The sequence below is a fragment of the Sciurus carolinensis genome, chromosome 4, assembly GCF_902686445.1.
Source record: "Sciurus carolinensis chromosome 4, mSciCar1.2, whole genome shotgun sequence".
NCBI classification, from domain to species: domain Eukaryota; kingdom Metazoa; phylum Chordata; class Mammalia; order Rodentia; family Sciuridae; genus Sciurus; species Sciurus carolinensis.
Genome location: NC_062216.1, coordinates 10,573,877 through 10,594,990, shown reverse-complemented (window position 1 = coordinate 10,594,990; position 21,114 = coordinate 10,573,877). Strand labels below are relative to the sequence as shown.

Below are 21,114 nucleotides of genomic sequence, written 5' to 3'. Positions count from 1 at the left end.
AGACCAACTGCCGGGCCCCAGGTCTGCATGTCCGCAGGTGTCTAACAGCCACGAAAGGTACAGAGGTCAGACATCGTCCTTTCTCTGAAGGCACTTAGTTTCACTAACGCCCTTCCCTTCAGATTTGCGCCCGAATCATTCAAAAAAGACTTTTAGTGGTAGGTGTCGTGTGAGCGTTCCCGAGGAGGTGCCACTGGTTCTCTTCCTGGCTCCCTGGCTGCTCTTCTGGATGTCCCTGGCTTTGGACAGACTCTGGGCTCTTGCTGAGCTCCTTCCCCACAGTCTCTCGGTCTCATCCATCCAGCACGTGGGGATAGGCTGATGTACCACCCGTACTTCTCTGAGCTCCTGACCCACGTTTCCAGCGGCGTCCTCCACCTCTCCCTCTGGAGACCTGCAGACACTTTCTTCACCACTCAGATGAGATACCCCCCACCCGAATCCCAGCTGGACCCCTGGCTACTCTAGAGGCCATCTCACACTTTTTAGTCGGCCACCAGCTATCAAGCACTTGCGTTTTGGAGGAGGCCTGCCAGCTGAAGGGAGGCAAGGGTGCTTCCTGCCGGCGGGGCAGGACAGGACGCACACATCTAACAGACCTGAATACGCAGACCTAAATATGTGGTGCAAAGCAACAAAGGAGCGACATGGACCCCGGATTCAACAGGGGTCCCCAGAGAGCAAGTGAGCCCTTCTGAAAGGCCTCATTCAGCCCAAGGGTGGGGCAGCCTTGGACCAGGTCAGGCAAGAGAGGCAGGAAGTAGTGTTGGCCGGAGTTGGACATTAGGTTCCCAGGGAGGTGTGTTTAGTGGTGGCCAGTAGAGAGATTAGCCTGGAATTGAGGGTTTGCCAAGAGAGGCCGAGAGCCATAGGTCAGAGTGGCCTTGAGTGCCACCTGAAAGACCTGTGATCGCATCCTGTCGGGGTGGAGAGCCCTGAAGAGTGTGTCAGAAGGTCTGTTTGCCACTTCTCCCTGGAGACACCCTCTCAAGGCTGTAGCCCATGCTGGGGAATCTGCACTTTGAGAGTGGGAGGAAGAAAATGTGCCTATGGCAGGGCCAAGAGGAGTGGTCAGGGACACAGGCAGAGACGAGGACGGCAATGGAAAGTGAGAGGGGACACTCCAGAGGGAGGAAAGGGTCCACCAGAGTGAGCCCCAGGGGTAGCTGCTTGGGAGAGGGACAGCTGCCAAGGGGGAGGGGAGCCAAAGGCTGGAGCAAGAAGGGACCTCAGGTTTGAGAAGTTTCAGGAAAAAAAGAGGAGTAGGTGGAATGAGAAGCAGCCAGGCAGAAAGGGACTTTCAAGGTGAGGATGGTCAGCGCTCCTTTGAAAGCAGAGGGACAGAAGAGAAGGGGAAAGAGCTGGGGCGTGGGGAAGAGGGAGGAGAAGAGGTCCTCTGTGTGGGGACACAGGAAGGCAGAAATGGTACAGAAAACATGAGGCCTTTGCATTCCTGACCCCATGTCATCTCTGTATGGTACTCGTTTCAAAAACTTCAGAAAAGGGAAAAATATAGCTCTCCACATGTAATCCCACTCCTCAGAGATAATAAATGACAAGATGTGGATGAACGCTCTTCCAGAAATCTTTGTGGACACGTACAGTGGACTTCACCCTCCCAACCCCACATAGGAAGGATGACTCCATCCATCTTCTGTCATATGAACTCTAAAATTTAAACAGAAAGGGCCAGAGGTGTAGCTTAGTAGCAGAGCCTAGCATGTCCAATCCCTGTTCCTTTCCTACTACCAAAATATGCTTTTTAAAAAATCAGTAAACTGCTAGGCACAGTGGTGCACACCTGTAATTCCAGCAACTCTGGGGTTGAGGCCAGGAAGATCTCAAGTTCACAGCCAGCCTCCTCAACTTAGTGAGAGCCTGTCTCAAAATAAAAAGTAGAAAGGACGGGGATATAGCTCAGTGGTAAAGCACCCCTGGGTTCAATTCCCCAGGACCAAAATATCAACAGAAGCACGTAGATGTCTTTTCCAGGCAATACACGTAGAGCTGTTTTGGGATGGTTGTGTAACATTCTGCACTACAGCTCTCACTGCCAGGGAGAGGCACGGGCCACTCACATCCCCTGAGGTTTATCACAGCATGTAGCGATCTTCTCCACACACATCTTGTCTTGTCCTCCTTGACCAATTATTCTCCTAAGAAAGGTTCCTAGAAGAGGGTTGCTGAGCCAGAAAGCAGCTATTTGAGTTATCAAGACCCATATTGAGAGGGCCTCTTTCCACACCCCTCCCTCTGCTGGGAGTGGAGACTTCTGGAGGGAGCTGGTGGAAGGTAAAGGAGTTGGGACCTAAGGTCTTCATCTTTTTGGAACAGAAGGAGGTGAGCTCATCCTTGGAGTGTGACCATGGATAGAGAGGAGGAGGAACTGGGCAGCTGGAAGTGAGGGTCTCGATGGCAGGACTTGGTTGGAGCCAAGTCCATGCCACTCTCTGACATGCTGCCACTGGGCTGGGTGGGGAAAACCCGCCACAGTGCAGAGAAAGTAGGCTGAGCACTGACTGGAGCCTTGACTGGGAGCAAGCGGCAGGATCCAGGGCCATGCTGGCCCCGTGGCAAGGCTGCTCTTGGGGTTCAAGGTGGGTGATGCATGAAGGAAAGGGAGTCAAGGTTTAGAGCAGGAGAGATGAGAAAAAATAATTGAGGGGTGCAGAACAGGAGCCAAGACCACGCAGGTGAAATGGCAGTAAGCTTGTGCCCAGAAGGGGCAGGCGGAGCTGTGGGCAGGCGGTGCTGCGGCCAGCGTGGAGACTCCAGGTCAGGGAGGCTCGAGTTTCCACAGAAACATTGCCTCCAAGCGAGGGGACGGCAGGAAACAGATGAAGAAATAATCCAGCCCAGTGATGTCATTTCCTAGAACGGCGTTCTCCAAAGGGGGTGTGTCTCTGAATAACAGTCCCATAGAATTAACAGGTATGTGTGTGTGTGTGTGTGTGTGTGTGTGTGTTACACATAATAAAATATATAGTATATTATACACATATATAATATTATATACATATAAAACACACACACATACATATATGTTTTTTAAGATTGGCAGGAAGTGCTATAGTTAAATAAGTCTGAGAAACATGGAATCAAATACAGATTTAAATAGGCTCTTTTTTGGCAGTGCTTTTCAAAATGTTTGCTATGCTAATGTGACTCTGATGGTGATACCGTGCACAGCATTTACTTAACCAAAGAACCTCTTTATCACGAATATTTTGGAATAACTGTTTCATAGGACGTTTTGAAAAATGTATTTCTTCAAAGTTGGAATTTGTCCTGAGTGATGGGGATTGGGATGTAACTGCAGATGACAGCCACAGTTCAGTGGGGTAGGCTAGAAAAACAGCCCTAATAAGAGCCCCACATGATCCTTTTTTTTTTTTTTTTTTTGTATGAGGAATTGACCCCACAGGTGCTTAACCACTGAGCCACATCCCCAGCCCCACCCCCTTATTTTTGAGACAGAGTCTCACTAAGTTGCTTGGGGGCCTCTCTAAATTGCTGAGGCTGGCTTTGAACTTGTAATCCTCCTGCCTCAGCTTCCTGAGCATTCACTGTGTGCCAGGTACGCTTCATTTATCATCTTACTGAATTTTCACAGCTGCCCTGGGAAGTGGAGGGTATTCCCACTGCCTTAGACCCAATGAAGAGGAAGTTCAGAGAAGGGACACTGAGTGCCTTGGGACACACAGCATGGACCTCGACTGGTGAAAAACAGCATGTGGGGTTTGAAGGACCTAAGGGGATGAAAGGGATCAGGCCAACTGGGAACTTCCACCCTCCCATCCTGCTGAATTTGTGGGTTCCAGGGAGTAGAAAAGGGGCTGTCCCCAACCAGGAGACCAGTGTGGATGTGACGGAGTGACTCCTGAATGAGTGAAAAGCCCAGTTCTCTCCTCCAGTAGAGGAAATGCCACCCTTGAGGGATTACTTAGGAATGGGTGGGCATTTGGGGTTGTCACCGTGACCAGGATGTGAAATGCCTGCAGCGAAGATGAATTCCATCTAAGAAAAGTTGTGTGACCCAAACTGCCTGTGGCGTCCCTGTAAGGAAAACCAAGGGCAGGAGAGAGAGGACAGTCAACGTGGATGAGGAGGGTGTCGCATAAAGGGGGGACTTACCCCCAAGCTCTGTGATGACAGAAGCCACAGTGCAAGCAGCAGAGGAAGCGTGGCAGGGACTGGCAGAGGAGCCACCTGCCCCAGGGTAGGAAGGAGCAAAGGAACAAAGGAGCTTGAGGGTGGGGACCGAAAGAGAGGCCCGCTGGGGGAAGGAAATGGCAGACAGCGAGGAGGGGGAGCCAAGCTGCAGGATCTGAGGAAGGCCAGCCTGTCTGGAGCTCAGAGGGCCAGAAGCTTCCCACGGGAATACAGATGCACCGCAAAGGAAACCCGAGGGAGGGCGGTGGCGGAGGGCCCTCCTGCGACAGCCCCGCGCCTTGATTGCAGCCTTCAGCTTAAACTACAGACGTGCTGCGCCCCTAATCACAGCATGGGCCTCGGGAAGGCTGCAATCTTTACTTTTCCTGACCCAATTGGCTGTTTTGAAAACCCACTCTGAACCCTGCTGAAGATAATCATCAAAATATGGCCCTTGAAGTGCGGGAAGAAAGGCTTCGATTCTCTTCCTCGAACCCCCGCCCCACCTCGCTGGCTGGATGGAAGAATGCCGTCGCGGGACCAAGAAGAAGGCCGGCGTGAGCGGGCACCGTGGAGTCCCGCAGCCGGTCAGAGGTCGGGCTGCTCTCCACCCCGGAGGGTGAGGGAGCCAGGATCAACCCCAAGAGCAGCCCCCGGAGCCCCCATCAAACCTCCACGTGGCTCGTGGGAGGAAAGGCTTAAAGACGTTGGCATTCCTTCTCCGTGCAGTCCTTCCAGTGTTCAGGTTGGATATTGTGGCCCATGGATGACGGGGACGGAGGCCCCTTCAGAGCTCCAGTGACCCCTTACTTCGGGTCTGCTCTTTGCAGCGCTGACCTTCGAAGGCAGTTTGGTTTTTTTTCCAAAGCACCCTGCCTGTGATTTGGGCACGTGGCCACATAGAGAGCAGACTGGGCTGGCTGTGCCTAGATAATCCATGGGGCTGGCTTCTCGATGACAGGACTGGGGCCTGCCTTTGTCACGGCTTGGGTCCCTTGGGGCCTCGGGCAGGGGAGGCAGCTACTGAGTCAAAGAGCCTTAGGTGTTGGCTCCTTTATGATTCCCAGAGCAGCCCTGGTGACTCCCCCACGTTGAGACATGGCTTGTCTTCTCCAGTGTCTTCTCCTACGCCCACCCCCTCGTGTCCTTGATTCTGAAGTCAGCAAAATAAGAGGGAAAAAGAAGAGAGAAAGACCGTGGGCCTGAAACAGAGGCCATTTCTGGACGCCTGAGGCCTCTTCTAACAGATGATTTCCCTGACATTCCCAGCAATCTGTGGGCTGTATACCCAGGTGCTCCTCAGCTTCTAGCATGTTGGAAGTTAGTTTCAAATTTCAAGGACGTTTCTGTGAGGCACATAAGAGAACCACAGCCTTATCACAGGGGGCCATGGAAATGCAGGCAATATTCTAAGGCAGTTAGCTGGGACCAGTGGGGGAAATAACCCCTCTCACCCCACACAGCCGAGAGCCCTTCTAGTTGTAAGAGAACAGTAGCGTCTCCCCCAACTGTGAAGGGGAGGCAGCAGGGCCTGCATCTTGCTGTGCCTGCTCACCCCCCAGCCTGAGGCCTCTGTGTGCTAATTTGATCTCTGCTGCCTTAAGCCTCTGCAAACTCGGGAGCACTCCCCAGCACTCCCTAACCACAGAGCGCTCTAATAATAAGCCAGATGTAAACCATATTTGAAGTCATTAATCTTCATTTATTTTAATAAAAATGAGCTCATGATTAAAGCAGCAGTGGGTGACAATTAACCCAGGACACAGGCCCTCAAAGGGTCAGCAAGCCCTGAACACCCACCATGGCATCAGCCCCAGGCTGAGAGGAGCAGAGGGGAGGTTTCCTGAAGTGAAGAGGGGACAAGTTACTGGGACAGAAAGGTCTCGTCCAAGCTGTGACCTTCCTGAGCAGGGCAGTGCATCTCTGCAGACACTTTGTGTATGTCTGGATCTTGCTCCAGATCCTGGACATCTGGGAACCACTGTCAGGCCGGCGGGTCACTTAGCCATGAGCCTTTGTAACACAGCAGAAGTGACTGTGACGTCAGCTCCCTCCTGCCTGTGGCTTGCTGTCTGAAGATACTTCCGAAGGCTGGTGCCCAACACTAAGTCAGATGGCCCAGAAGGAAGCAGGGGAAGAGTATGGGGAATGGAGGGCCTTCTCCCATCCAGGTCCACCCTGCTTGGCCCAGTGCAAGGCAGGGGTCCAGCTTCCTGGCTGATCAATCATCCTGATCCGTCACACCTCTGTCTTCTGCCAGGCTTTTCTCCTTCACGTTGGTGTGTTCATCTGTTCTCAGAGCAGAAAATCTGTCTAACGTGACTTTTGAGCCTGAGCTTGTGAAGGCTGGGCCCGGGGCCGTCTCACGAATGCTTTGGATTACATTCTCATTGGAGGGAACGAGGCCAAAGTGGAGAGTTACTGCCATGTTCCAGACGTGGGTGTCTCAGGAGTCCCTCATGCCTGGGGCTCAGTTCTGGAGAACGGAAATCCAGGGATTAGGAAGAAGAGAAGCCATCTTTAGGGACCAAGGAGGGCTGTGAGTTATGGAGCTAGATGTCAGCGCAGGGAAGATGGCCAAATGCTCGTGCGTCCCCGCTCTAGTGAGCTCTGGGCTGGCAGCCGTCACTTCCGTCCCATAGGCTCCTCCTCGCCACAGCAGAAAGCGGCCGTTATTGATTCCCACTTGCTAGGGACAGCCAGTGTGAGGGGCTCTCTCTGAAAGAAGAAGGTCATGATAAAGCTGTGCTCTGGAAGAGTGTTTGCTGAAGGCTGGTGTCCGCCTCGCTTGATTTAAGTCATCCCAGATTCCGGCAGAGGCTGTAAACAGCAAAGTGACGGAATTGGCCTTGGAGCCAGAACAGGGAGGAGGCCCAGTCACAAGGGAGGGCCCAGGAGCACCACCAAGGGGCGGGGGGAGGAGGAGCAGGGCCGAAGTCATCGCTGCTCCCAAGAATGGCGGGAATCCCTCCCTGAGCGGCCTGGGCAGGGCCTCTGCAGAGCCCCGGGGGACGAGAGGCCCCAGTGAGCTGGGTGGGGTTCAGGTCAGAGGAGCACAGGAGGCACTGGGGAATTCCAACCCTCTGGTGGGTAGGAAAGACATCAGAACCTGTGACCAGCCAGGGAGCTGTCCCTATAAACTGTTGGCAGCTTGATGATGGAATGACAGCCGGAGCCGCAAAGCAGGGTAGTGAGGCTGATTTTGCAGGATGACCATGAGATCGGTGGCACCCCACCCATCACTCTTCTTTCCCTCCTTCCTCCTCCCACTCAACCACCCTCTGCAAAGCACTCACCTACACACCCAGACTCACGCATGCACGCCATTGTGCCACTGGCCAATTCCATGGAGAGGAAAGCCAGGATTCAGGAAGTTTTGCCACTAGTTGCTCTGTGACTTGAGCCAGGCAGTAAAGACTGATCTCTCTCTCTCTCTCTTTCTCTCTCTCTCTCTCCAGCTCTACCTCTCTTCCCCTCTCAGCTCAGTTTCCCAACCTGTCAAGTTGAGAGACCAATATCTCATTCCATCTTTCTCCAGAGTTAGTGATCAGATGGGACAGTGGAAATGGGGGCACTTCCCAAGTCCCAAGCCCTGGTTGCCAGCTCCATTCAATCAGAATCTCTGGGGATGGGCCCCTGACCCTGTTCTCCTGAGTGATGCTCATTTGAGTCAGGGTGCAGCATAGAACCACTAGCAGAAACCACAATACAAAATTATTCATCACTTCTTTCAAAACTGTGTTCATTGAGCCCTTTGGTGTGCCAGCGACTGTGTCAGGGGCTCTGGATAAAGCGGAGAAGATGGATGCAATCCCTGCCCTAAGAACTTAAGTCCTGGGCGAGAGAGCCGTCAGATGAATAAGGACAGGCACATTTGATTGCATCCTAAGGGAAAATTCGGAGCATGAGGAAGCACGGGCAACAAGGATTTACTGGACTGGCAGCTCAGGGAAGGCTTTGCTACAGAACTGAAGTTTCTTAACTTCCCTGCTAGTCTGTTCAGGGCTGCCTTTGCTCAGCAAGTCTTCCTAGGGACTCTGCATCTCAGTTTCTGGCTGGTCACAGTGGTCACGGTGCAGTACTTGGGAAATGGGATTGCAGGTTCTAAAGGGGTTTAAGGCACAACTCAAGACAATTAATGGTTGTTGTCAGAGGCCTGGAGGCTCTGCATGCTCCGTACTGTGCTTGTCCCTCCTCCTTTTGACCTCGTTTGCAGAAGCTAGACCTCTTAGCACTTTGCAGTGCCTTTGCGCCTTACCTTGGTGGGAGGAGTTTGGTGGGAAGATGTCGGAACTCAAGTCTTGGCTTTGCCACTTATATTCTATGCTGTTGAGCAACTTTCTTCACTTCTTTGAACCTCCATTTTTTTTTGTCCATAAATGTGATACTTTAGACTGTAACATTTATAGGGTTCTTGCGAAATCTTCCTTGGGGCAAGAACCAGAACTTCATCCCATTTGAAAAATGAAAATGGAGAAAAGCAGAAATTGGAGCTTCTGCTTCTAGCACTATTGACCCACACATAATTCTCAGGCTATAAAATTTAGGTACTAGAAAAATAATAAACACGCAATGTTTAGCTAAATTTGGAAGAAAATAGAATGGAACTACAAGGATCAGGAGGAAGAAAGAGAGGGAAAAAATTAAATTAAGGCTGAAACAGATGGTAAAATAAACAGAGAGAGGACATCAAGACAGAGAGAGCAGAGTCCTGGATGCATGAGAAGATGGGGACGAGAGGAGAGGGGACCTTGAGAGGTACAAAGCCTGGGCAGCTGGACAGAAGTCTGTTATGGTACATCCTGGACCCTGGAAGGTGCTCCTCCCAGGGTGCCACACCATCTCACCCTGGACCAGCCCCCGTCCTTCCTGAGTGATCACACCCCATGCTGACTAATCAGTGCCAGGCCATACCTGTTGGTGAGGATTTTTACTCACCCCAGCTAGTCTGTGCTCTGAAAAACAGGGAGGAGTGGAGCAAGAGGCGAGGGGGAAACTTCCATCTGCCAGACAGCCTGTCAGGAAACCTGGCATCTCCAGAGTCTCCAGGCAGTCCAGAGTCTCACTGGTAATTGTGTGTGTGTGTGTGTGTGTGTGTGTGTGTGTGTGCGTGCGTGCACACTGGAGATTGAACTCAGGGCTGCACATGTGCTAAGCACACACTCTACCACTAAGCTACACACCCCCGCCCTTCGCTAATAATTTTGAAGTGTATAAAATAAAATATGGAGATCCTTTGAATTAAACTCATACTTTTTATGATAAAATTCATTGGGATAGTCTAGCAGATCTGTATATAGTCATATGTAGTGTGGGTAGAAATGTAATTTGTGTACTCTGATGATAACTTGTTAATGAAGCAGAATGTGTCCTTATGATCTAATCCAGTATATTCACTTTTAGGAAATTGTCTTAAGAAGATCATGGGTTCATAACATTTTATGCATCAGGATTTTTCACTCTGGTACACATTGCAGTCTTATTCACACACCCACATATATGCACAACATATACACACTTCATTTTTTCTAAAGCAATTGAACATAACCTACATATATCATGGTTGCTTATCTCTAAGAATAGGAATATAATCAGAGAAAAGTTAAGAATTTCATGAATTTACTTCATCTGAGCTACTGGTCATATTCTAGTTTGATCAGTTGACTGATATGCTCTATAGATGTCCTTCGCCCTCCAAACCAGGATCCAGTCTGTTATATGACCAAGTATTGCAGTTTGCTGTCCTGACTCTTTCACCTTTAATTGTCTTTGATGACTGATTGTTTAGACTAGCTGACTTTTATTTTTAATAGGATGATCCTCATTTTGTGTTTTTCTCCTGTTTCCTTATGCATTCTTATTGGGTAAAATACATAGGTGATGGAGGATGCCTCTCACAATGCCCACCTCTCCCTTCCAGTGAAGTCACTCTAGATCACCTGGTCAAGGTGCTTCCTGATTTCTCCAGTGTTGAAGTACTGGGTTTCCCCCTCCCTCCAAAGAACAAGGCCCCAGTAAGGAGATGCTTTAAGACCTTGCATACCTTGCTGGTGTCTTGGTCCCTCAAGACACCACCCACTGATAATTCTTGCCTGATCCAGTCTCTACCATGATTGCAAATGCTGATTTCCCAACTCCAGCGCCACTATAAGAAGGAGGCTTTCCTTCTCCCTTTCTGTTTATATATCTATCATTGTGAATTCATGAATTCCTACTTTTTTAATGACATGTAATCTTATCATTATACCTAATTATTTTAGTACTTGAATTGTCCCTGTTTCAGCCAGTGGGAACTTCTTCAAGCTGATTTCTGTGTTTCTTGTGACATTTCATCTTTTCTTTCTTTTCCTCTTCCCTTTCCCTTTCCTTTCCTTCCTTTTATTTTTTACACAATTTTTAGAATAACAAAATGGTCCATGTTCATCTTCCTCCCACCCCAACCCTGGAATCAGCCAAGATTTCTCCAAGGAGCCCTGGCTCTTTTTAGTGGGAAGTGGTCCTAGAGATCAAGACCTGGCTCTCAAAGGGTGCCCATTGCTGTTATGGCATCCACTTCCGAGGCCTTTCCACAGGCAAAGTTGTACGTATACACATACCTACAAATATAGATACACACAAGCACATAATTATGAAGATTTTAGAAATTTGAAGTTCATGTTGATGTCCGTTCTCGAGGGTTTCTTTCTTGACTCTCCCATTCCATATTCCAGTGTCCCTTTACCCAAGCAAGAGCCCTGGGCCCAAGCTACACCAACACATCGACTCATTCGCCCAACCCCATTTTAATCTAAAATTATTTCAGGATGGCTCCAGCCATGCTACAACAAGAAGCAAACATGCCTAAGAAGTTCAAGGTTCGTTTGCACTTTCCCACTCACACCAACCCCACCCCAAGGTGAGCCACGTGGTCTGTGTCATAACTTACTATGTTGGTTCTTTTCTTCTTTCTTGGTCCTCCCGAAAAAACGAGTCTCTTTAGTTCCAGTTTTTCAGTTTTATCGATTAAATTTCATCAATTTAATTTCTTGAATAGTAACATGTTTTCCAAAGCAGAAAATAAAAAGTTATTCTCAGAGAGGTGTCACTTCTTCCTGTGGTTCTTCTGCCTGTGTGTCCTCTGCCCAAGCCCTAGCAGAAAACAGCCTCATTGCACTCTGGTTAACCCTCCTGGTGTTCTTTTTATAATGAAAAGCAGACATAGGTATGATTTCTAAATTTCTCTTCTTTCATATAAAAAGGTAAGTTGCTATATATGCTCCTTCACACCTTACCTTTTTTCACTTATTACCTCCTGGAAATTATTCCATATCAATTAGTAGCGATTTCCCTATTTGTTTATACAGCCGCATAGAGCCAGCTCCCTTTTGTGAATACACACCACCGCGTATTTAACCAGCCTTCTACGCTTGGATACAGTTAGCGCCTGTGTTTGGAATTATAAATAACCTTGCAATGAATAACTGTCGCATGCATTTCCACAATGTCAGAGGTGTATATTCTGGATGTATTCATGGAAGTGTGACTGCTGAGTTGAAGACTAAATGCACGTGGAAGACTAAATGCACATGTCAGATCCACTCCATAAAGCATGGGCCATTTGTGTCCCCACCCCAACTTCCCACCGCCCAGCCAGCAGAGCATATTGTCAGGCCTCTGCATTTTTGCAAATCTCATGGGTGAGAAATTTCATCACAGTGTGGTTCTAAATTACATTTATCTTATTAGTAAAGTGGAACATATTTTCGTTTGTTCAAGGATCATCTTATATATTTTTCATAAAATGTGCAGATCTTTGGCCCATTTTTCTATAGGATTTTTGGTCCTTTATTTCCTTAATCTTTAGTACTCTGTATATTTGGCACATCTGCTCTTTGTCTGTATACACGTTGTGAACATTTCTCCCAGTGTGGAACTTGTCTTTTGACTCTGCTTCATGCTGTTTGATTTCTGTTTCTGTTTTGTTTTTGTTTTTTTGCTTGCCATGCAAAACTGGTTTTGTTTTATTGTCATGTGATTAAATACATCGAGATCTTTTATTGCCTCTGGATTTGGAGGCAGTTTTTAAATGCCCTCTCTAGAATTTTCCAGAGCAATCTAGGTTTCATACCCAGCTTTCCTCCCTGCTTCCCAGAACAAAATCCCCAGTCAGCTTCCAGGAGGCCAATGCTCATTTTGCAACACCCCCTGGGGATTTGGCTCATTCCCCCTTATTTTAGGCATCTTCCTCCCTGTTGTTCATAAAAAGCCAGATCTTATTAAGGGGCCCCGAGGGGTCTGGGAAAGAAGCACAGCCTTCTGAATGAGTGAACACATGGTTTAGGTCTTATGGAAGGACCGAGCACTCCCAAGGAAGAAGCACCAAATTGGCCTCCAGACAGGGGCTCTTCTTCCCCAGGATCCCTTGGCATCCCAGTGGTCCTGGGGGAGGCATGTGAGGCAGGGGTTGGTCCCCCTCCTATATCCTCCCACCTCCTGCTTCCTCCTCTCCTTGGATCCCCAGGCTGGGCTGAATGCCGACTTGGTAGAGGCTGCTGATTCCAGATTCGGCCTTGTCCCTGGAGAAGAGGAATTCTGTTTCCCTCACCACATGTCAGGACATGAGAGGACACTGAGCCATGTCAGTCAACCAGCTCTTATTTCCTCCTGCTCCACTCCCAGAGGTCTGAGCAAGATGCAGATGGAATAAGTCACAGAGCTGATCCAGCCCCCAGTGTCTTTTCTCATCCAGAGGGGTGGGACACACGACTCCCCCACCTCCTAAGTCTTACCTCTGTGCCCCTTTTCTTGGGCACCACCTGGAGTTCAGTGGGCTGGCTTGGACTCCAGGGTACGGTGGGCATGGACTATAGGGACTGGTGCTGAATGGGCAGCTGGAGAGGGACGGGTGTGGGCCAGGGTACAGCCTGGGTCTGATGGCACTGGTTCCACTGCAGTGAGGTCGGCTGGTGGTGACGGGGATGCGTTATGTGTTACCGAAGAGGAACTGGCCGGTGAAGACGAGGACATGCCGTCCTTCCCATGCACCCAAGAGGGTAAGAGCCCTGAGGGCTGCCCCATCTCCCCTCTGGGCTGAGAGCTCCCTGCCCCATCTCCAGGCTGCCCCATCTCACTATAGGGCTTCAAAGTCCGGGTTCTTGATGCCTTCCTGCTTCCTGGAGAGTGAAGGATGGAGCCGCGTGGCCCTGGGCGGGGCAGCGCGGAGGAAGCCAGCATTCGACCCCGATGCCGTCTATCACCTATGCTCCTGAGCCCTGTCAGGGACCTCACCCTCCACCCTGGTCAGATACTGTGTGCCCACGGCCTGCCTTCCAGCTGTCGCCTGATTGTCCCCTTTATTGTCTCCCACACCACCTGCATTGCTGTTTAGGGTAGGGCCCTTGGTGGCTTTCAGAGTGGATTAGAGCTCTTGGTCTCCACCTTGGCTGTGTGCTGTGATCAGCCAGCCACGCCTCAGACCACGTTTCCTAAGTACAGATTTGTTGTAGTTTGGAGTGAGAGTCAGGTGACATCGGGACTTTAGTCATTTCTGGTCCTCATCCTGTGCAGATGAAGTGGAATTCACCTGGGAGTCTCACGGTAGGGGCCATCTCTGCCTCCCGGTGGGCACTGGGCACCTGCCAGAGTTTCCAGGAGTATCTGGTTCCCTCCTCCATCCACACCAGCAGCCTAACTGGTAGATGGTCAGCATGCGTCTGGTTTCCAGAGGGACCACTGGTTACCTGCCCAGTTTGGGGACTGGTGACCAATGTTCTCGTTTGCCAGGGACTCAGGGGTTTCCCAGGGTGAGGGGCTTTGAGTTTTAAGATGTAGACAGTCTCTGCAAGGAGTTCCCACCCCAAGAGAGTCTGGGTGCTAAGACCCAGAAGGTCCAGGGCAAAAGGGAGCACGTGGGTCACCCAGGGGTTCAACAAGGCTGCCCCTGCTGTGGACCATCTCCAGGGCCACTGGAGAGGGTAGAGGTGTTTCCCCACACCAGGGTGAATGAATACCATAGAGAGAGAACGACCACGGCCAGGGGTGGAGGGTGCTCTTTGAAGACCCTGACTCTGTCTCCTCTACTCCAGAAAGCTCTAGGACCGAGAGAGAGAGATGGGAAAACGGGTGGAGAGTGAGCGTGGGGACTCCCCTTGTGGGCCTGGCTTGACAAGCGATGAGACAGCTCAGCGCAGGAATGTGGAACTGACACTTCCACTCCAGCCCCAGTCCCTGGCCTAAGCCACTACCCTCCTTCTGTCCCCCACAGGTCGCCCGGGACCCCGCTGCAGCCGCTGCCAGAAGAACCTGTCTTTACACACGTCAGTGCGGATTCTGTATCTCTTCCTGGCTCTGCTCCTGGTGGCTGTAGCTGTGTTGGCCTCTCTGGGTGAGTCCAGTTCCTCCATCCCAGGCTGCAGGGGAATGTCTGGGCAGGAGTTCAGCACCAGAATCTCCCCAGCAAAGACCAGCCCCTAACATCTGTAGCCCAGGCCTCAGAATCGGCATATTTTTGACTAGGAAATCTTAATGTTTGATCCACCTGGGAAGGCCAGCTCCTCATTTCTGACCTGTGTGGCCCGGAGCAAGGCACTCCTCTGCTCAGGACCCTTCTTTCCCCATGGTAAATGAGAGAGTGAGATGTGATCAGTGGTTCTCCACATCAGCTCCTTGTTAGAATGATCTGGGAGCTTTAAAAATTATTGGTGCCTGGACCCCACCCTGGGAAATGTAACCAATCCAGTACCTTCCAGCTCTCCAGATACCTCTGTTGTGCACCCAGAGATGAGATCACTGCTTCAGGGATTTTTAAGTTCCTTCCCTGGTCTACATGAGTGTTTCTGAGAGGGAATTTGGGCGCCAGCCTTCCTGCATCGAGATCACCGTCAACATTGACTAATAAGTAAATTCCTGGGTCTTACAACGAACCTACTAAGCAGAGCCCTGCAGGTGGGGCCAGGGATCTGAAGCATGGTGCTTCCCATAGATATTCCGGTCTATGACGGTGGAAGCTAACCCAGGGGATAGTGCGTGGCCAGGTTCAGGTAACTTCTGCCTTCTGGGTGTTCATCCCTGTTGAAGGTAAATCGATTAAAAGAAATTTGGTGGTGTCTCACTACAATGCTATTCCACTCGTCACTTCAGACTTTGAAGAAAACGGGCTCCAAGAGTTTTGTTTCAACCTCCTAGTCATCAGGGACAAGGCTGGGAGGAGCAAGGGGCAAAGGAGGCAGCAAGGGTGGCCTCCCTGTAGGTGCCACCCTGAGAGTGCCCCCCGGGGAGGGGCACCAGGTCCTCTTCCTGATTGGGAATATTCAGTAACCAACATTCTTGACTTGAAGACAATACGATCAAACAGTAAGGAAAACAGTGAATAAGTTGATATAAAAATGACAAGAGGATTGTGCAAAGAGGGTGATGAATTACATGGAGCAAGCCCTTGCCTGCTGCTTGGAATGCGACTTCATGAAGCACCAGAATAGGAATCAAAGCCATTCAATCTCTGTACCACCTTTCCTCCAGCTATACAGGGGTCCTTAATTGAGAGGAGGCTCAAATGGAATCATAACTGCTGAAAACTGAAAAATACTCTAACAGCGAATGATTTTTCCTAGGCTCTCACCTGCTGCTGTCACTGAGTGAATGTGTCGATGTCTCTGAGACATGCAATGTTGAGTCCAGAGATAACAATTAGAAATCATAGAATTTTGAAAGCTGATGAGAGCCTTAGAAGTCATCTAGCTTTACATTTTTATTTTATAGCTGATTAAATTGAGCTCTGGAAAGGTTAGCTGACTTGTCCAAAGTCACCCACCAATGTTCATACCGACTGTGTCTAGCAGTTGTTTCATCTGGCATTTAGGGCAGAGCTAATGCTACTCCCCCACACTTGACCTTCAGAAGATCTGTGGGAAGCATCTTGTCAACCTCCAATCCAACTTGCACCCCCACCTCGCTTCCAGGCCCCTCCAGGCCCCTGTTAGAGAACATCAGGTGTCCTAGTGCTGCTGGGACCCCCCCCCAACTTGGTGCCCTCCGTAGGGTTCCAGATTGTGGGGGTATACATGGTATAAGTTTTTCTGGAGGGCGATTTGGCACCTTCTACCACGGACTTAAAAATGTTGGTGTCCTTTAACCCAGGGATTCTATTTCTAGCACCTTACTCTAAGAGAAATCATATGCACACGGTCATCACATATGAGGGTTATTTCTAGGATCAAACTTTATTCGTTTTCACATGTCCAGTTTTATTTATAAGCTCAGAAGAGGCGGTACCTGAAGCGTACCCAACAACAGGAGGTATTTATGTCATCGCTGTTCCATTTCCATAGAGGACCATGCAGACACTAGAAGGAATGGTTCTGGAGTGACTTAAGCCTTGAGGGAAAAACGCCCGTGACGTGTTGCCAGGAAGGGCAAGTGAGAGAAAACAGACGGAATATTCAGAACATCCCAAATTTGCTTTCGTTTTCTAAATAAAGTATTTATCTACGTAGATGTAGAATGCCTGTTGATGTAAACACAACTAGAAGAGATGCACAAAGATATTGCTGGCAGCACTTTCCAACTGGCAGGATTAAGAACAGGGTTTTGTTTTGTTTTGTTTTTCCTGAAATTTCCCTATTCTATCATATGGTCAAGTCCTATTTCTAAAACCTGGGTGGGGCATGATTTATTTTTGTAAAGGAATGTGTTTCGAACTTTAGCCTTTGGGAGCATCCTTCCTTACTACCACTGGGAAGCCTCCTTGGAGAAGGGCCCCACCTGGGTGCAGGGGGTGGTTTTGCTTGCAGAGGGCTGATAACAACGCCCCTTAACAAGTGAACACTTTCACTGACCCAGGACTCTGCCCCGTTTCTCCTGTTTCCCTGTAGTTTTTAGGAAAGTGGATTCTCTCTCAGAAGACATCTCTTTGGTCCAGTCCATTTATGACAAGAAGCTTGTGTCAATGCAGGAAAACCTCCAAGGACTGGGTGAGCATTTAGTGCCCGGCTGTGCTGATCCTGTAGGACCAGGCTTCACGGGGGTCGGGGGGTAGGGTCCCCCATGCCTTGGGCTTAGTTCAGGGAAGGCGTTGCCAGCCTTCTGGGTGCAAGACCTGGACAGCCATGGCTCCCTGCTTCTCTCTCCTGAAGAAGGCTGCTTCCCTGGCTTCACCTGGGACTGAGGAGGGGTGTTCTGTATGGGCAGATCTAGCCAGAGTCTAAGTACAGAAGGAAGCCAAGTATAGTCCATTCCCAAAATATCCTCACGCGTGGCAATGATCTTGTGTGCGTGTTACTGGGGACTGAACCCAGGGTCTCACGTATACCAGGCAAGTGCTCCGCCACTGAAAGACATCCCCAGTGCCCTGAAATGATTTTTAAGGCCTCTCAAAGCCCCCTACCTGTCAGCCCTTACTCGTCACTGCCCTAAGCCGTACACAAGTCCCGATGCTCTTTATCCCCAGCTTTAGCCGGAACATTCTAAGAGAAGGAGACCAAAGGAGCCATGATGGTATGCAGCCGGGCACAGTGGGGCATGCCCGTAATCCCAGCGACTTGAGAGGCTGAGGCAAGGGGATCACAAGTTCAAAGCTAGCCTCGGCAACTTAGCAAGACCCTGTCTCAAAATAAAAAGTCAAAAGGGCTGGGAGTATAGCTCAGTGGCTGATCACCCCAGGTTCAACCCCAGTACTGCCAAAATAAACAAACAAAAGTAAAAGTGGCGAGCTCTGATGCAGATGGAAAGTCCCGGTCTGCCACTGAGTGGCTGAGTGCTATCTGGCAAGCCACACTTCTGTGCCCCGTTCCTCGTGAGTCACAAGGCGAAAATCCCTGCTCTACCTTCCCACAAGCATACTGTAAGAGGGTCGAATAACGGGCAAAAAATATTTGGAGAAATGTTTAAATAAAGTACAAAAGGAGGTTCTTGGCCACCTCAGAGAAGGTACTGAGATCTGATCTTGAGAATGCAGTGACGGGGTGGAGAAAATGTCCTGAATTCTTCAGATCAGATGACAAGGACATTTGGTAAAAAAAAATTAAATTAATAAAGATGACAAGGCTTTTCTGAGAAGGATTCCATAGCAAGACTTGGGAAAGGAAGCAGGGTCAGGAAGCCCCTTCCAATTCATTATGCTCTGAAATGTTTAGTTTAAAGAAGCACTTATAACCCGTCGCAGTGGCGCACGCCAATAATCCCAGCGGTTTGGGAAGCTGAGGCCCCAGGATCTCAAGTTCAAAGCCAGCCTCAGCAATTTAGCAAGGCCCTAAGCAACTCAGTGAAACCCTCCCTCTAAATAAAATATATTTTTTAAAAGAGCTGGGGATGTGGCTCAGTGCTTGAGTGCCCCTGGGTACCAAAAATAAATAAATAAATAAAAATAAAGAAGCACCATGTCCCCCAGTTCTTCAGCAACTCAAAATGTTGTCCCTTTCTCCTGAAGACCCGAAAGCCTTGAACAACTGCTCTTTCTGCCACGAGGCTGGGCAGCTGGGGCAAGAGATCAGGAAACTTCAGGAAGAGCTGGAGGGGCTTCAGAAGATGCTTCTGGCCCAGGAAGTCCAGCTGGATCAGACCTCTCAGGCCCATGAACTGCTCTCCACCACCAGCAATCAAATCTCTCAGGAGATGGGCGGTTGCTCCTTCTCTGTCCACCAGGTCAACCAGTCCCTGGGGCTCTTCCTGGCACAGGTGAGGGGTTGGCAGGCCACCACCACTGGCCTGGATCTCTCCCTGAAGGACCTCACCCAGGAGTGCTACGACGTCAAGGCTGCTGTGCACCAGATGAACTTCACTGTGGGGCAGACTGCCGAGTGGATCCACAGGATCCAGAGGAAGACAGATGAGGAGACCCTCACCCTCCAGAAGATCGTCACTGACTGGCAGAACTACACCCGGCTCTTCGGTGGCCTGCGCACCACCTCTGCCAAGACCGGGGAAGCGGTCAAGAACATTCAGACCACCCTGGGGGTCTCCTTGCAGCGCATCAGCCAGAATTCCGAGAGCATGCATGACCTGGTGCTGCAGGTCATGGGCTTGCAGCTGCAGCTGGACAACATCTCATCCTTCCTGGACGACCATGAAGAGAACATGCATGACCTCCAGTACCACACCCGCTACGCCCAGAACCGCACAGTGGAGAGGTTCGAGTCACTGGAGGGACGCATGACGTCCCACGAGATTGAAATCGGCACCATCTTCACCAACATCAATGCCACCGACAGCCACGTGCACAGCATGCTCAAGTACCTCGACGACGTCCGGCTGTCCTGCACGCTGGGCTTCCACACCCACGCCGAGGAGCTCTACTACCTGAACAAGTCGGTCTCCCTCATGCTGGGCACCACGGACCTGCTCCGGGAGCGCTTTGGCCTGCTCAGCGCCCGGCTGGACTTCAACGTCCGCAACCTCTCCATGATTGTGGAGGAGATGAAGGCGGTGGACACGCAGCATGGAGCAATGCTTCGCAACGTCACCATCCTGCGAGGTAAGAAGCGGGTCAGGCCGGGCTGCTGTCAGGCTCTCAAGGGCCTTTCTGATCTTGCACCTGGTTTTAGGCTGAGCACTATCCTGTAGCACGTGTCGAAGGCAACGGGCAGTTTAAGAAATATTCTTACAAACCTCTTTGGTGGCTTCTAACTTTGCTTATCATATAAACCTGGCTTTTTTTTTTTTTTTTTCCTAGATGTTGGTGGACCTTTATTTTGCTCATTTATTTATATGTGGTGCTGAGAATCAAACCCAGTGCTTCACACATACTAGGCTAGTGCTCGGCCACTGAGCCACGACCACAGCCCTAAACCTGGGTTTTATATGTGGATTTGTTTAATTGGTCCCATTAGAGAAACAGGCGCCTCGGCTTTCAGAAACTCTCTGCTCCTGTCTTTTTCCTTTCCCACCCTCTCATTAATACCCTCACCTGCCCATCCAGCTATCTGCCCCCCAGAAGCCCAGCACTCTGAGGTGCCCTTCTCCTCCTATACACCCCCATACACTTCTGTGTTTCTCTTAGTTCTCCAGAGAAGCAGAACCAATAGCATATGGATGTAAGTATGATAGATTGCTTTTATAAGCAATTGGTAATGTGATTTTGAAGGCTGGAAAGTACAAAATCCGCAGAGCTGATGTTCCAGTTGGGAGACAATAAGGCAGAAAATTCTCTTACTGAAGGGAGGGTCATTTTTTTGTTCTACTCATGCCTTCAACTGCTTGTATGAGGCTCACCCATGTTAGGGAAAGCAATCTGTCTCACTTGGTCTTCCAATTTAAATGTCAGTCTCATCCAAAATTACCCACATGGAAACACCCAAACTGATGTTTGACCAAATATCTAGGCCTCCCACAGTTCAGTTAGATCAGTACATAAAATTAACCATGGCAAGTCCACTCCTTGAACTGGATGTGGTGGCACATGCCTGTAATCCCAGCTCCTCAGGAGACTGAGGCAGGAGGATTCCAAGTTCAAGGCCAGCCTGGGCAACTTAGCAAGACCCTGTCTCAAAATAAAAAAAAAAAAATAAAAAGGACTAGGGATGTAGGTCAGTGGTTAAATGCCCCTGAGTTCAATCCCCACACACACACACACAAAAAAAAGTTTATCGATTGTCAATTTGGCAGCCATATACATTTCCTGAGACCACCACACTTAATTTTCAATTAAAAACAATAGCAAGGTCTTCTCTGTACCATGATACAACTGTCCTGTGTACCACCCCAAACACACTAACCCTTTCCCAGAAGAGTGAAAGTCCTCAAGTGATTCTTAATTTTCTCTTTACATCCCATAACTCAAATACTATGATGTGAAGCTAACAATATTTAAATACTATGATATAAAATCAATGAAACAACAGCTGCAGTTGAAGACCCCACCAGTTAAGCCTATAAAAACCCACTGTAGCTCTCCAAGATCCAGCTGTCTTCTGCCCTGGGAAATAAGAGTTGTACGGGAAGGCGGTGGGTATCACCACCCTTCACCCTCGGTCCTTCCTGGTGGCATTGATC

The 21,114-nt window shown here is 49.7% G+C and overlaps 1 protein-coding gene across 2 annotated transcripts in view; it reads left to right on the top strand.

Moving 5' to 3' along the window:
- The window catches only part of Scara3 (scavenger receptor class A member 3), a 34,318-nt gene that overhangs the window by 3,969 nt on the left and 9,235 nt on the right, over window positions 1-21,114 (top strand). The window contains exons 2-6 of one of the 2 annotated variants that reach the window (XM_047549227.1): window positions 10,955-11,047; window positions 13,086-13,184; window positions 14,396-14,515; window positions 17,001-17,099; window positions 18,554-19,597. In XM_047549227.1, coding sequence (XP_047405183.1) covers window positions 10,955-11,047; window positions 13,086-13,184; window positions 14,396-14,515; window positions 17,001-17,099; window positions 18,554-19,597 — 1,455 coding nt within the window. The remainder of the gene's footprint in view (window positions 1-10,954; window positions 11,048-13,085; window positions 13,185-14,395; window positions 14,516-17,000; window positions 17,100-18,553; window positions 19,598-21,114) is intronic. The other variant, XM_047549228.1, reaches the window with a different exon arrangement.